General features: G+C 48.9%; 1 protein-coding gene across 1 annotated transcript; it reads left to right on the top strand.

The window, feature by feature from the left end:
* The first annotated feature begins 3,854 nt into the window (after positions 1 to 3,854).
* Positions 3,855 to 7,246, top strand: NEUROD1 (neuronal differentiation 1). Its single transcript, XM_084829821.1, has 2 exons — positions 3,855 to 3,957; positions 5,738 to 7,246. Exon 2 carries the CDS (start codon positions 5,749 to 5,751, stop codon positions 6,808 to 6,810), a length of 1,062 nt encoding a protein of 353 aa, XP_084685947.1. The 5' UTR covers positions 3,855 to 3,957; positions 5,738 to 5,748; the 3' UTR covers positions 6,811 to 7,246.
* The last annotated feature ends 8,815 nt before the right edge of the window (positions 7,247 to 16,061 follow it).

The following is a 16,061-nucleotide window of genomic DNA, read 5'->3' as shown; positions in this document are numbered from 1 at the left end:
GCCATATTGACTGCTGGAAGTTGTAGGATTTTTTTTTGTCTAAACATGGATAGGATTGCGCCCCTACTTCAAAATGTGTCCAGTCAGCCCCGTTTGGGTGGACCTCCTGCTCTTTCTCCTTGATGGCACCACCTGGTTAAATACTGAGGCCATGAGAGAATTATGAATAGGTGGATTTGCCCACCCTTTAAAATATCTAGGTAGGCCAGGCCCACCCTGCCCATCTGAATGCCACCCCTGCTATCATTTCAAACGCCCCTCTCCGCCTCTACTGTTGTTCTGCAATTGTGGTATCTAATGCCGCCTCCCCAAAACCCTGTGAGGTAGGTTACCAAAGTCAGGCTGAAAGTGGTTTGCTCCAGGCCACGAAAGTGAGCTTCACAGCCATAGCCAGCATTAGACCCTTATGGTCGACTTCGTGTTAGTCCAGGAGAACGACCACTCCCGGTTCCACATTCACCGCCACTATGGGTGGTGACTCAGATCTCCCCTTCCCTTTACCTGCCTTGACTGTGAGAGTGACGCGGATGACCGGGATAACGAATCTTGCCTGGAAACCACCGTGAGTCCGCACTTGAGGCGAGAATGTGAAGAAGAGGTCCAAACCCAAAGTTCCCCTCCACTGCACCATATTAGAAAGGGAGTCTTAGTAGCCCGCCCACTTTGTACATTTTCTGGACGGCTTGGTCTCCAGAAATACCCACGAGGCAAGACCAGGCTGATGCTTCACTGCCTCTGACCATAGGAGGGTACGCGGGCAGCGCTCAAAACACAAGGAGTCAGAGCGGAAAACACAAGCCGCAATGCCTATGATCCTATCCTCTGCCTATGATCCGTCCTTCAAAGGATCATAGGCAGAAGAATCGACACCACCTAGAAATACTGGCGGGCAATCAAGAAAAGGAACGTTCTCTGCCTTCGGATGTCTCATAGGGCGCCATCGGGATTTAAAAGAGGCTCCGAGTTAGGTCTCCCGCCGAAGAAACAGCAAAGACGAGTTAAACCGCAGTCACCGCCAGGCAGAATCTATACTGCAGCCACCGGCTCGTGTTTGTAGCTCACTAATTCAAAGCCCAAGGTCTATTGATTCCCTGTTTGCCTTTTTAGACTGATGCCTCCCCCTAGCCTTCCCAACCCTGGCACCCTCCACTTGTGTTGGACTGCAACTCCCATCGTTCCCAGCCAGCCGGGGTGGGGGACATGTGGGGACTTTTCTCTTTTGTTCTTGAAAGAAAGGGAGAGTTATGAGGAGTTCCCAGTGGAAGCAACCTGCAGGACGCCCAAACACACGTCTCCTGTTCCATCATAGAAGTGCTTGAAACTCTATCCTAAAGTGTTCTGCTTATTCTTCTTTGACAAGGCTTCTCCTTGTCGGAATGAAGAAGGAAGATTCAAACGGATCCTTCTCACATGTTTGCAAACGCGAGAGGTTTGGGGAGGGACTTTCCAGGTGATCGGCTATCAATGAAGTTTTGAAAATATGGAGTGGTGCAACGATGCCATTGTTAGAATTAAGTTGGGTTGACGTGTGAGGTGAGGGAGGGAGGAAGACTGATGTATAATCATATGCTTTCAGGGCTCGAAAAACCATTTATGCACACACACCGAGTAAAAGTGGCCCGCTTCACAGGCTTTTCCCAGAAATAGCTACAGTGCGATCCTATGCATGCCTACCCGACTGGGACTTACTCCCAGGTAAATGGGTGTAGGATTGCTGCCTAAATGGCCTAGGGCAGGAGTGCCCTACAAGTGTTTTGGACTACAGCTCCCATAATCCCTGATAATTGGCCATGCTGGTTGGGACTTGATAGAAATATTTATTTATTACATTTACCGCCCCAAACCCTATACTCTCGGGAGGTATAGAAATGTAATAAATAAATAAATAAGATTAAAAAAAAAAGATTAAGAAGTTGTAGTCCAAAACATCTGGAGGGCACCAGGTTGCTTATCCCTGGCCTAGGGAATGACCTAAAGAAATACACAGACCGAATGCTGAAGGTAAGCGCAACTGCTTGGCCCAGTAAGGAGTCGGGTTGGGAGTTTACCGGGGAGCCCCATGGAAACAGCTCTGAATTCTTTGGAGGAAGCTCGGTCGACTTGTGTCCCATTTCCCGGTAGAAAGGCGGGGTACAAATCAAATCAAATCAAATCAAAGTAATAAAAGCTTTCTAAGGGCACAATTTTTGTCTCCGTTTCACCTCTTCCTCCTCCTGGGCGAATAAAGTATTAAGTATTCTTTAATAGTCCTAGGTGTATTAAGATGTGTGTGTGTGTGTGTGTGTGTGTGTAGACAGATCTTCAATGTAACAACATTTGAAAATTGATTTCTTTCCTTAACCATTTGTGTCCTCCTCGGTTAAGAAAGTTGTTTGGGGTTTGTTTGTTTGTTTGTTTAAACGATAAGTATAAAACCACCTTATCCTAGGGACGGGTGGGTGAGGCTCCTTTTCGCTGGAATTTCAAGGGGAGAGCCTCATTTCGGGAGACCAGACACACACATCTCTTGCCCCTCATCCCCACCCAGACTGGCTGCTATCTGATGGGTGGGTTCTTGCCTGCGGAAGCTCCTGCCTCGGGATCAAGTTTCTCGGTCTCTGTCGCTTGCTCTGCCACAGAGCGAGCACCGCTTTTCGAACGGATGCGGCACGTCTGTGCGAGCAGCTCGCTGTGCGATCTCTTTCTCTCGAGCAAACGTGCAATGCGGACCGCTTGGCGGTGCGGATGAAGCTTGATTTCTTTGGGAGGGAGGCGGCGAGATGCTGATGCGGCGAGGCTGTTGCTACCCTGGCCCGAAGGTGTATCCGCTGACGCCTGGCCTGTCTCGCTCTCCACACAGACGCGAGGCAGGAGAGAACTCCGAGTCCTCAGGAGCGGAGTGACAACACCAGTGGAAGATCGAAGGAGGAATAATCCCCGACCTTTCCGGATATTAGGCTCTGGCCTGTGTGCGTGTGCGTGTGCGTGATGCGCTGAAATCGTTCACCAGCGTGTGACTGTGAGCGATCCCAGAAAGAGCTGCCTTTTCCACCTCAGCGCCTCCAGTTCAGCAACCTTCGTCCACTGGGGGAACACGTGGACGGGCAACTGCATCGCTTGGGACAAACCAGAAGAGACTCTGGATAAGTGGAGGCTGGTGGCTCCGATGTCAGTGAGGCTGTGAATCCCCTCTGGGTTTCAGTCGGAACCAGTCAGAACTCTAAAGGAGTTCACCAAATGGGCTCAGCACCTTGGATAGCTCCTTTGGCATTCTGACTGGAACTCAGAGTGGATCCACTGCCCCACTGACATCGGGACCGCCAGCCCCCACTGTCTGCCATGCTCCTTGCTTCCTGGCGAAGGACGTCGGCGATCTCGAGAAAAATCCCTCCCTGCTGGCTTTCCTGTGCCAAAGCCAAACAGTTTCGCCATCCAAAAAGATAAAAATAAAAATAAAGGCAAGGGCACAATTACCTCCTCCACACATTTACACCTTTCTCCGTCTGCCCCCCGCCCCCGCTTCTTCGAGCAGCCAGCCGCAAGCCTCTGCCCATCGGCGAAAGGGTTAATCTCTCCTGCGGGTACAAACAGGTCCGCAGAGTCTCTGGCTGGCGACAGATGGCCACGTTCTTCGGGCCACAAAGGGATGGGATGGAGAGGCGGGCGGCATACAAATGGGCAGCTCACGTGACCCCCTCGGAGCTTGACGTGGGCGACCATATGGCGCGTGCCGGGGAAGTCTGCGGGGGGGGGGGGGCGAGGGGGCGGGGCTTGCCACTCAGCCCTCACCAGGGGCTGCCTCCAGTCCCCGCCCCCTCCCCTTCCCCCGGCAGGAGAGCCTGGCTATATAACCGGAGCCTCCTCCACGCAGCCTCAGAGGAAAATAAAATAAATAACGCACCCTCACCCAAGGAAAGCTTTCCAGGAGCAACAGGGTTATGAGACCATCACTGCAAAGGACACGCTGAAGAAGGAAAGGTAATTCTGAGCCTTGATTCCCTGGGTTGGCTAAGAGGAGCGCTTAGGCATCGACTCTTCTCCAGGCAGAATCGGTGACTTCCACGAAAGATGTTCGTAATTGAAAGGGGGGGGGGGGAGAGAGAGAGAGAGAGAGAGAAACAGCCAACATCCCATCGCATGGCTGACTTTATTTCTACAGGATGCGATGGACTGTATTCTAATTCAATATGGAAAGACCGTTGAATTGCTTTTCCTATTTTCTTGTTCTTGTCTTATTAGGAAACCCTTTTCGGCGTACATTGGGTGGGATTTCCAGCCCGATCCTAATTATATTTACTCAGAAGTAAGCCCCACTGATTTGCAACCTTAGCGGCTCTCCAGATTTTCCCTCCTGTTATAGAACTAAGTCTTGTGGCGGGGCGGGGGGCAGGGTGAGAAATGCTATAGAAAAGATCCAGCGTAACTGTCTGTTGTGGCTGGCTGGCACTGATTTGGGGAAGCAAAAAGAATCCAGCGGATCTTGTCCATCCGGCTGGAAGGAGCGGGCTGCTTTCTAGAATCGGGGTTGTGTCCATTGGTAGTCTAACTCAAGTCCCATTCGTTTCAATGGGTCTACTCTAAGTAGCACTAACATGGGATACAACCCTTGGTGTCTATGTTTTGAGGGTGATGCGGCGGCGGGGTGGGGGGCGAGGAACAATTGCCACTCATTTGATCCTGCTTCACTGTCGTTTGAATGAAGTTTGGAAACTAAAAACAAAACAGGGAAAAATCAATTCTGGAGAGGGGAAAGAGGCAGCAGGCGGCACAGGGATGTTTTGAAGGGCTAGATGAGCAGAAGGTCTCAGAAGCCACTAACTGAACTACGGGGCTCAACTGTTGCGTTTTTTGATTGCACTGGAAAGGAGACTTAACTAGCATCGCTTGCCCTAACAGCCTGCAGGTTTCATTCCATCCCCCTCATTAGCAAACGTTTCCCCAGAACATTGACGTTCCTCTAAGACAACCAAAAAAGGGGGGGAGGGAGGAGGGACGGTTTATTAGGCGATTGCTGCACCTGATCCCCCGTCTCGACGGCAGAGTTTTCCTTGACTCTGAACAGTTGGGGAGTCTGTACAGCTATTGTACAGGACGGAATCGGCAGCTATTGTGGACAGGCAGAGAGCATGAAAAGGAGACCAAATAAAGGAATAAATGTTGCCCTGGTGGAATCATTATTGGCAACTTGCCCTGTTGAATTGGCAGCCTGCTTCTTCTTCTTCTTCTTCTTCTTCTTCAAGTGCATGTTTTTCTTTTCCGTGGTGTCACTCAAATTTCCTTCTACATATAATCTCCTTAGAGCCATTGGCACGAATATGAACAAGTTACATAATGCTATTTGAGGCGATAGATCGCACTGTAGTGCCGAGAAAGTTAGACGTTTTTTGCTCGAGGGAGGCGGAAGGAGTAAGAGAGAGTAATCGGGCAACATCTGTAAGTGAGTTCAATAAACGATTGGGATAGAACCAATCCATAGACTCGCTTGTAAACGTGGAAAGAAGGTACTGGATGGATATCTTGGATGAAATTCATTGCAATCAATGATGACCTTTTCATTGATTTGAATGCAGTGACAATTAAAGTGCTTCCCAAACAATGCTGATCATGCAATCCCATGGTTGTTTACTCGGAAATAGGCCTCGCTGTAGTCAGTGGAGCATACCCCCTAGCAGTGTATTTAGGACTGCAGCCTGAAAGAGGGAATCTCTGTGGTGCCCTCTGTTCACTGTGTCCCTCTCGTGATCTCTTCTGTGTCCAGGATATCCCAGGATGACCAAATCGTACAGCGAGAGCGGGCTGATGGGGGAACCCCAGTCCCAAGGCCCCCCTAGCTGGACTGACGACTGCCTCAGTTCCCAGGACGAGGCAGACAAGAAAGAGGAGGACTTGGAAACGATGCACGCCGAGGCCGAGGTCGACTCACTGAGGAACGGCACGGAAGACGACGACCTGGACGAAGAGGAGGAGGAGGAGGAGGAGGAGGAGGAAGACGACGATCAAAGGCCCAAGCGGCGCGGGCCCAAGAAGAAGAAGATGACCAAGGCCCGCCTGGAGCGCTTCAAGCTGCGGCGCATGAAGGCCAACGCCCGCGAGCGGAACCGCATGCACGGCCTCAACGCGGCGCTGGACAACCTGCGCAAGGTGGTGCCCTGCTACTCCAAGACGCAGAAGCTGTCCAAGATCGAGACGCTGCGCCTGGCCAAGAACTACATCTGGGCCCTGTCGGAGATCCTGCGCTCGGGCGAGAGCCCCGACCCGGTCTCCTTCGTGCAGAGCCTCTGCAAGGGCCTGTCGCAGCCCACCACCAACCTGGTGGCCGGCTGCCTGCAGCTCAGCCCGCGGACTTTCCTGCCCGAGCAGAGCCCGGACCTGCCGCCCCACATGCAGCCGGCCAGCGCTCCCTTCCCGGCCCACGCGTACGCCTACCAGTCGCCGGGCCTGCCGAGCCCGCCGTACGGCACCATGGACAGCGCCCACGTCTTCCACGTCAAGGCGCCGCACTCGTGCGGGGCCGCGCTGGAGCCCTTCTTCGAGAGCGCCCTGGCCGAGTGCGCCAGCCCGGCCTTCGACGGGCCCCTCAGCCCGCCGCTCAGCATCAACGGGAGCTTCTCGTTCAAACACGAGCCTCCCAGCGAGTTCGAGAAGAGCTACGCCTTCACCAGGCACTATCCCGCCGGCGGAGGCCTGGCCGGGGCGGCGGCCCACGGATCCCTCTTCTCCTGCGCGGCCTCTCGCTGCGAGATCCCCCTCGACGCCCTCCTGCCCTACGAGAGCCACGCCCACCACGAGCGAGTCATGAGCGCCCAGCTCAACGCCATTTTTCACGATTAAGCCCTCCGCGGCGCTCCGGAGTCGCTTCGGTGCCCAGGTGGAAACGAATCGACGGGGCGTCCAGCGACTGTCTTGCTGAGAAAGGGGGCCGCCGTGGCTGCCGAGGGCAAAAACAGAGGCGGGGGAAGGAAGGAAGGAAGGAAGGAAGGAAGGAAGGAAGGAAAGAAAGAAAGAAAGAAAGAAAGAAAGAACCTTCCAGGCGCCAGAGTCATCTATATGTATTATCGTGACTGCCTTCAGGACCAATGGGGATGCTACACTTGTCCTGTTCCCCTTCTGTAATTTCCCCCCCTCTCCGCCCCGAATCGAAACCTGCGCTGGGGGTGTAGCAGAGATTCAGCTCGCCTCCCCACTGATCTGATCGGGACAATAAAATCACGAGCAATAATTAGGATCTATGCAATTTTTTTTTCTAAACTAGTCATGGGCCAGTTACAAAAAAAGAAAAGAAAAAGTATATATAAAATCTCTATTTTTCAATCAGCATTTTTTCCTACTTGTTACCTTTCCCATGCTGAATTATTTTGTTGTGATTTTGTACAGAATTTTTAATAACTTTTGATAAACTATTTTAAACCATGCAGCTTCATCAATTTTTATACGTATTGGAAACAAAGTAGAATTATATCTAATTTATACAGAATAATTTAAGTAATTTAAACCAGCAGAAAAGTGCTTAGAAGAAGAAAAAGTTGTTCTGTTGCCTTAGCACCTCTCCACCCCCATCCAATTTCCTTTTGAATCCTTCACACACAAAAATTGCACAGAACCAGCGACTTATTTCCCATGAACCTTTTTATTTCTCTGTAGTAATAATCGGAATTCTACAGTCTTTTTTAAAAGGATAGAAGAAGGAAAATATTCTTTTTTTCTATTAAAGTATATCATTCCAACATATGTTTTGCAAAAACTTGTGTAAATATACACCCATATTCTAATGAGGAAATGCCAACACCCCTCCCCACACCCAATCAAAAGCTGCTTGACTATCAAATTCAATTTGCACTGTTTCTTTATGATCTTTGGACCCCACCTCCACCCCTTAGCATCGCGTGATTTTGAAGAAAAAACAGAGATAACTTGAAAACACTGATGTTTCCAGGCAATGTTAAATGCATGATTTATTATACATAGTCACATGAATCTGTGGTTTGTCATATTTCTGTCCAGGAGTCGAAAGCGAATCAGGTTTATGATGGTTTGATTATATAATATATACCGATTGTAGTCAGTAGTCTCAAACCAATTTCAAACCCCTTGACTTCGTAATTAGGACAATATAGTTATGCATGTACAATGCAATCCAGAAATAAGTGCTGTCTGAAATGTAACGCTGGTTCAACTGAAATCAATCTGTACTGTAATTTTGTTCGTAATCCTGTATATGACGGTGTAATGCACATTTGGGATTTTAGGAAACACAGCTTTGCAACGAGATAGTGAGGAGCCGGTGGTCAAATGTTGCATTTCTCTTTAAGTGTGATTCCCCCTCTTCCCCCCACCCCGCCCCACCTTAGTGGAATTCCTATGGGATTATTGTAATAGTTCCTAAAAGGTGCAACCTTTACTATTTGTCCAATAAAATGAAATTTAAACGACAGGACCATCTTGAGGCGCTATCCAACAGGAACCTGGGGTGGGTGGAAACTGTGGCAGACGCGCTAAACTGGCGAACAGATGTTCTCTGGGCAATCTGATCTGTGGGCTACAGCGAGCTCGGCCTCCCCGCCAATCGCGTGCAACACAGCAGGCGCCGTTCACGTGCTCGCCTACGCCCGCCGAGGTTCCATGTAGCCGTCCGCCTCCGCGCGGCAGGGCGGCAGTAACCGCGGTCCAGCAAGGCCTGGCCCGTTGGCCCAACGCCACCTGTGGTCGAGATGCTGCTGTGGCTGAAACCGGAAGCCAGGCGCTCCAGCCCGGACGCATTTCTCATTTCAGTCCAAGGTAAAGAGAAGGGGAGTTGATGATGGTTATTCGGAGGCTTCTCTCCATCATTTTGCATCTGCGATGGTCGAGCTGTGGAAATGGAAACGGGGGCCTGAGGCTATGTAAGTACACTGGAGGGGTGATGGTTGGTCTTCCTCCCTGGGGCAAGTCATATTCAGTTCCATTCCTATCTGGGGCTGCCACTTAGGTTAGGTAGGGGGAGACAGTCACCCCTCCGTTGTGCTCATGCCACGGGCAATCGAAGTTCAGGGGCACTGCCTCCTGCACACAGCACTGCCCAGTGGTCACAGATCTCTCCAGTGGAGGTTGGTGGCTCTGCTGTCAGTGGGGCGGTGATTCTGTCCACTGTTCCAGTCAAAACCACTCAGAGCTCTAAAGGGGGCTTCACACCTTGCATAGCTCCGTTAGAGTTCTGACTGGTTCTGACTGGAACCCGGAGCGGATTCGCCAGCCCACTAACATAGGAGCCACCAGCCTCCACTGGATTTCTCTCTGTATGTTTTTTTTTCTCCTCTTCCCACTGGATCATCTCAAATCTGATTGAAACAAAGGGGTGCTATTTGGGGGGGGGAGAGGACATTCCCTCCACCCCTGTTTTTCATATCACATGGGATCATTGTTCAAGAACACCTCTCTCTCTCTCTGGTTATTGTGAGCTATAAAGAAGTACCAAAAAACTATACACACACCCCTCATTTTATCTTGAGTGTATACCAGAGCGGGCTGCTGGTCCTTCCTGAGAATCTTGTCCCCAACCTCCAACAGAATCTCTTTGCTGGTCCTACTAAAAACTGAAATGACACCCTTGCTGCTATCGCTGACCTGGGGTATGTGGTGTTTTGGATAGTGCTATGACTAAAATGTGTCATAGTGAGCTCCCGTCTTCAGTCCCAGCTCCTGCCAACCTAGCAGTTCGAAAGCAAGAAATTGCAAGTAGATAAATAGGTACCGCCTCGGCGGGAAAGGTAACAGTGTTCCGTGCACCTCGGTGTTCAGTCATGCCGGCCACATGACCACGGAAGCGTCTTCGGACAGCGCTGGCTCTTCGGCTTAGAAATGGAGATGAGCACCGCACCCTAGAGTCGGACACAACTGGTTGGGGACACCTTTACCTTTTTATGACTAAAATGTGGGGCTCCCAGGCGTTCTGAAATCAGGTGCTGCTCTACATCCAGTGTCAGCAACATTTTCCCCCTCAAACAATATGGGTTTCTCTTGGAATGGGCTAAGGAATATATCACGAAGACATCCAGTGATTGTGAAGCTACCTTTGGTTTAGCCCTTGCGTTTCTACGGCACAGCCCATCTCGATTTAAACACTGAGGAACGGCAGCAGCCGGATCCGTGGAAGTGCCATGTACTACTAAATGAATGATCACAATAAGTTCAAGAATAATTTCAGTGATCACAACAAGGATGTAGCTCAGTGGCAGCACAACATGTTTTCCATGCAGAAGGTCGCCGGTACAATCCCTGGCCAGTAAAGGCTGGTGGCTCCAATTTTGGTGGGGCCGTGAATCTAATCTGGGTTTCAATCAGAACCTGCCAGAATTCCAAAGGAACTGTCCAAGTTGCTTGCTCTATCCCCAAAATAGGCACAGTACCTTGGATAGCTTCTTTAGAGTTCTGGCTGGTTCTGACCGAAACCCAGAATGGATGTGCAGCCCCACCAAAATTGGAGCCACCAGCCTCTACTCTCCCTGGCATGTCCAGTGGGAGGGAAAACATCTCAGATAGCAGGTGATAGGAAAGAGCGGACAGTACTAGGCTAGATGGGCCAGGAGTCTGATTTCGTATAAGGCAGCTTCCAATCACTGCTTTCCAAAAGTCCCAATCTCATTGCCTTTAGTGAGAGTGCTGGCTGAAATTCATGTACTTTGATCCAAGTTAGAACAGTAATATTATCCCCATATAGATGGAGAGCTGAGCCTGAGAGAATAGTGCCTTGCCTAAAGCTACTCAGAGAGCCATGTTATCTGTGTTGTGTTCAGTGGGCATACTAGGATTGCTACAATGGCCCCTTGCCCCAGAAGAACAATGCTGTATATATGCCAGCATAATTAGACCGATGGTGGTGTGGCCAGAAGGAAATATTAAAAGGAAGGCTTTAAGTTATGGAGGCCACATTTCAATCTTCTAGGAGTGGGACCCAAACCCACATCCCCTGTTTCTTCTTCTGGCCCTCTTTTCCCAGTGAGCTGCTGTGACCTTGCTGTGCATTCTTCCCTGTCAATACTGCTCCTTTCCCTCTCCCTGGCAAAATGTGGGGCTCCCCCCCCACACACACAGACGCTTATACACACATATTGTGTGCAATGTTCTGGGTGTACTAGCTCTGTGGAATTATTGGCATCCCAGCACGATTCCAACCTTTCTCCTGGGAAGCCTGTTGCCTACAGATTCTACATGTAAGCCTGCTAACCGTCGGGCTATGGGAACACTTTTTGGATGGGCAAGGGACTGTGGGGTCTTCCTCAAAAGTGTGCGCTAATGCAGGGTGTGGGAAGGGGTGTGGACTGGATTCCATGATATCACGGCTATCAGGCTGTAGGAGGGTCTAGAACCACTGGCCTCTTGATCTTGGCACTTCAGCCTGTTGGTGGTGAGCCACAGGAAAGGCCTGAAACACAAGGATTCCACTTCCCTGGCTGTTCTCAGTTTCCCAAACAAATCTAACCATAACCACCCTGAACCAGGTCCCATTGGCCACCTTCTTGCAGGAAGTACTAGAAGTGTCCCAAAGAAACACAGCAACCTTGTTGGGACAACCACAGTCCTGCTCTGTTATCCTGGCTAGCAGACAGGCTCTCCTTACCTGATCTTGAACCCTGGCTTGTTCTTCCACTATGCGTGTGTTTGGGTATCTTGGGGTTGGCCACCTTTTTGCCCCTGCAATGGGCAAAGGTGGTGATGGGTATGCCCAGGGACAATATCCCGGTCACCCCCACTTCTTTCCACACATATAGAACCTTCCCCTGACTCACTGTCATATATAAACACGCACAGCCTCACTCACTCACTCACTCACTCACTCACTCACTCACTCACATGCACTCTTCCTCCATACCTGTCTCAGCACCCAGCCCTGGCTGCTGAGATCCCAGCTTGCCTCTCCTTTCCCCACTGCCCAGAGGATTGCTGCTGGGAGCAGTTGAGGGGTGCGCATCTGCGCACTCCACAGCTTTTCCCAATGGCAATTAGTGGGAGGCGCACCATTTAAATAGGGGAGATGGTGCATGGGGAGAATGATTTAAGTAGCGCCACAGAGCCAGCCTGCCCAACAGCTTTTTGATGCACTGAGAGGAAGAGTATTCAGTTTGGGGCAATAGTGCACCAGGAGAATCATCCCAACATGTGGCCTTCCCTATTGCAATTGTGTTCCTGGCAAGAGTGTTATTTGGGGTGGCAGTGGCAGGAGGGCATTCATGAGCTACACTAGAGGCATCGGTGGGCCACCTACATATGATATGGCATTGGGCTTGGTGTCTGTGGTGCTGGCTTGTCCTAAGCCCCTGCTTGGTGATTCTGCTCAGTCCTGACTTCAGGTCTTCTGCCTTGACCTCGATCCCATCCAGTTTGTTCCACCACACTCCCTGCCTGTTCTGCCCCAGGTGCCGGCTGCTCATTGATGCTGTTCACATCCGAGCATGACCACGGCATTACTGCCATTTCTGCAGGTTGATTTGTGCATGGATAATGCAGAGTCTTCACTGATTAGCATCCTCATGGTTGGTGGCCAATGACATAGTCGCCAGGGATGCTCTGGGCATGGCTGTTGGTGTTGCTACATCAGCGCTGGTTGTCTGAAGGTATTCTTGTACTTTTGGCTTTGCTTGTGAGGAAGCATAGGGCCACTGCTATGGGATGCCAGTGAACTAACCTGGTGTGGGTGTGGGCAGCATAGCAGGGCCATAGGATCCTCATGTGAGTTTGTGACTAAAGGGAGATTCGAATCAGGATCTTCCCAGCTCATTCTCTTAGCAGGACACTAGTGAAGGGGTAGCAAAAGCAGCCCGGCCAAAAGCAGAACAAAGGAGTAACAAATCGAGAAAAAGAGGAACAACTAGATAAAACTATAGATGCCCCTTGCTAATGACAGTTAAGCCACTATCACTACTAGGCTTCCAGATGGTGGACAGGTCACCACCTCAGTCTTACCCAAATCTCTTATGAGATCCATCTGGTTTCTCCTCATCTAATGGAGCATTGGCAAGGACCAGCCATCATGAATCAGAGTAACTCTGTTGTGGATAAGTGTGTCAAAAGCAGGTGCACAGCTAGTTTGCATATACAGGGATGCATGCTTAAATCAGCATGTTTGACGCTGCTCAAGTTGAGATGAATTGAATAACTCTACTGTTTCTTGCAAATGTGTTATATGTGTAAGGTTCATTATGGCCTTAACATTAAAGCACCGAGTCTTCATGCTTGACATGATATGCAAAAACTGTTTGGATTCCATTAATGCCATGCATGCACAGAAGAAGTGCAGAATGGAGTATTATGCTTCTTGAGAATCTCAGTTTTCTTGTTTCTTTAAAAAGCAAGTTCCTAGCCCTTATGATTGCAAAGATAGTTTATGCATGTACATATGTAATTTTATTTTGTGGATTTATAGCATAAATATAAGTATACACATTTTATACTGTGTCTTTTGAATGAATTATCCTCAAGGCAAATTAATAAGAGTTTACCATATTATAAACCAAACAACAAAAACTCTGATATACGCATACATCCAAGCTGTCTTCAGTCCTCCAGACGATGTATGAGGCCAGAGTGTGTTGCAGTCATTTCTGCAATTCCAGGGCAACTGGCAGTTATAACGTGTTATTTCTGGTGTGTGTGAGGGTGGGGTGGGGGTGGGGAAGCAAGCCCCTCCATAGCTGCTCCTTCTCTGGCTGATGTGCTGGTTTTCCCATGCCTAGTAAAAAGTGTGCAAGGCTAAGAAGCCAAAGGAACCACTGAAGAAGATTTCGAGTGGGCAGGCAAAACAGTAAAAACTGCAGAACAAAGTAAGCAGAGTAAGAGAAATGTTTTGCCATTGCCTGATTTATACATCTTGGTATTCTGTTTTTTCTTGGTGTAGAGTGGTTACCTTTGGCAAAGACTTTTTAGGTTTGTTTGTTTGTTGAAGCATAGAATATGCATAGCCATCAACATGCTGGGTATGGTGTTAAGACTGCCCTTTCAAGTTCACACGCTGATGTGGAGAAAGGACAGAATATTCTGCTGGCCTAGAAACTGGGCTGCCTCTGCTTCCTGCCTGCCCTTTACATGGCAACTTATTAAGCTGATACCCTTTCTAGCATCAGTAGTTCTGGAAACAGAGAAGCAGTGCCTGACTATCTCTCCCTTGTGCTTAGTGACTATGAAATGAGACCTGCATCCAGGTTCACAGTGAGAAGGAAAGAGTGAATGCAATCCCCATGCCATCTCTTGTTTCCTCCCTGGATTGCCTGACATTTGAAAGTGAATTAACACACTGCAGTCTCCCTACTGCTTACTCTTGGTGCTTCCAGGTGGAGGGTTCCTAGTGCTACCTGCCAAACTGCATTGTGCGGCTATTCCGTCTTTCCCTTCTTAACAGATTTTTTGTGGAGAGAGAAAAAAAGATGGAAAAACATGGGAGGGTTATTAGTGGGAGATAACAATGTCTGGACCCCCTGCAAAATTCCATAAATGAAAAAGGGATATTGCACAATAAAAGCCTTGTCTCGAAGCACTCTCTGTCCCAGGAATGGGCAGACTTCAGGCTTGCGGGATCTGTTTCCCCCCCTAGAATACCGAGATCTACAAATAGGGTCCCGGCACAAGAATTCCGAGCCCAGGAATTTCTTTTGTGTAGCAGAACTGAACGGTGCCTACAAACAAAATCTGCTGCTGCTTTTCTCTCCAAGCTTTCTTCATTTCAGCAGAATAAAAAAGGGTCATTTTGTTGCTGCTAGTGTTAAAGAACTGGGAGCCAGAAATGCTTGCCAATCTACTGCAGATCACCCAGAGGTTTACCAGGATATCCAGATCTTCCTTCTGCCCACCCCTGTACTAAAGTGCCACCCTAATGTTTTCTCCCACAACCTTCAATCTTGGAGTGCCTCCCCTGCTGCTGCATACCACACAATCACCTTGGCTGAAAAAGCAGTAAGAAGCCTGCTCAGAATATAATGTCTGAAGAACAATTTTTTGGCACCACCCTCTAGATCAGCCTTCCCCAACCTCAGGCCCTCCAGATATGTTGGATAAGAACTCCCATCATTCCATGCTGGCTGGGAATGATGGGAGTTGCAGTCCAACACATCTGGAGGGCACCAGATTGGGGAAGGTTGATCTAGTACTCAGCTGCCATATGATACCCCTTTCTAAATGCCGCACAGTTTTCTTCTTAGAGCCAAGGCCACGATCTCAGGGCCACCCCAATTTATTATGCACTGAAGAAGTCACAGACATGGTTTTAAATTATCTTGTTCTTGTTCTTTCAAGGTGAACATAAAGCTACCTAATAACCAACAACAAAGCAGTTACAACCTCTGCATACAAGAGGTTAGAGCTTTGTTATCACAAGTACATGAAAGTTATTCCAAATCATATGACTGAAATTTGCAGGGGGTAGATCCCTCACTCCCCCCAATTTCACTTTTTCATTGACTGTCTGTCAAGTCTATGGCAGGGCTCCAAAGAAGTGTACAACTAATTCCATATGCCACAGGGGACTTTGGGCTTGTGCTTCTCAAAAATCAGCTCCCGTCTTGCTTGGCAATCCATAGCAGACAGAGGAGACTTTCAAAAGTAGTTTCTGAAATTGCTGTTCAAAGACAAAAAATAATAAAAGTAAAAAACCTCACCAGCCGTGCTTGATCTTGGACACAGCTAAAATAGCTCTTCGGAGCCCAGACTGTTTATAAACATATGTGAAGGTTAATTGCTACTTAATTATACAAATATAGTTGCAAAATGAATAGTCGGGTACTTTTTTTAAATTGCAGGTTGATAAGCAACAGCGTAGATCAAAATGTACACACTTGGTTAACTTATTCCAGAGAGTTATCTCAGAATGGGGGAAAGTCAGATGACAATTATTTTTTAAAGAAGGAAAAAGAAAGATTTGCTCTTGTGTTTTGTTCCTTTTGGTTAAGTGCTTTCATTCCAAATAGAAGGATTCTTCCAGTCAGTCAAGGGGCAACTCACATACCACCATCTTTTATTCAACGGCAGGGCACAGATGTTCCTTCTGCAGGGGAGGTTTTAATTTATGAAAATGATATTGTTTATGCATGAATGCACTCCACATAACACACAGCACTTCC

Source organism: Heloderma suspectum, chromosome 1 (genome assembly GCF_057233095.1).
Source record: "Heloderma suspectum isolate Gila_16-S chromosome 1, 16-S_ref, whole genome shotgun sequence".
In the NCBI taxonomy this organism is placed as follows: Eukaryota; Metazoa; Chordata; class Lepidosauria; order Squamata; family Helodermatidae; genus Heloderma; species Heloderma suspectum.
Note: the sequence above shows the minus strand (reverse complement) of the source record. Positions and strands in the feature narration are given on the sequence as shown.

Excerpts from the sequence above, each read along its gene's own strand:
- NEUROD1 (XM_084829821.1), top strand. The coding sequence starts at position 5,749 with ATGACCAAATCGTACAGCGAGAGCGGGCTGATGGGGGAACCCCAGTCC.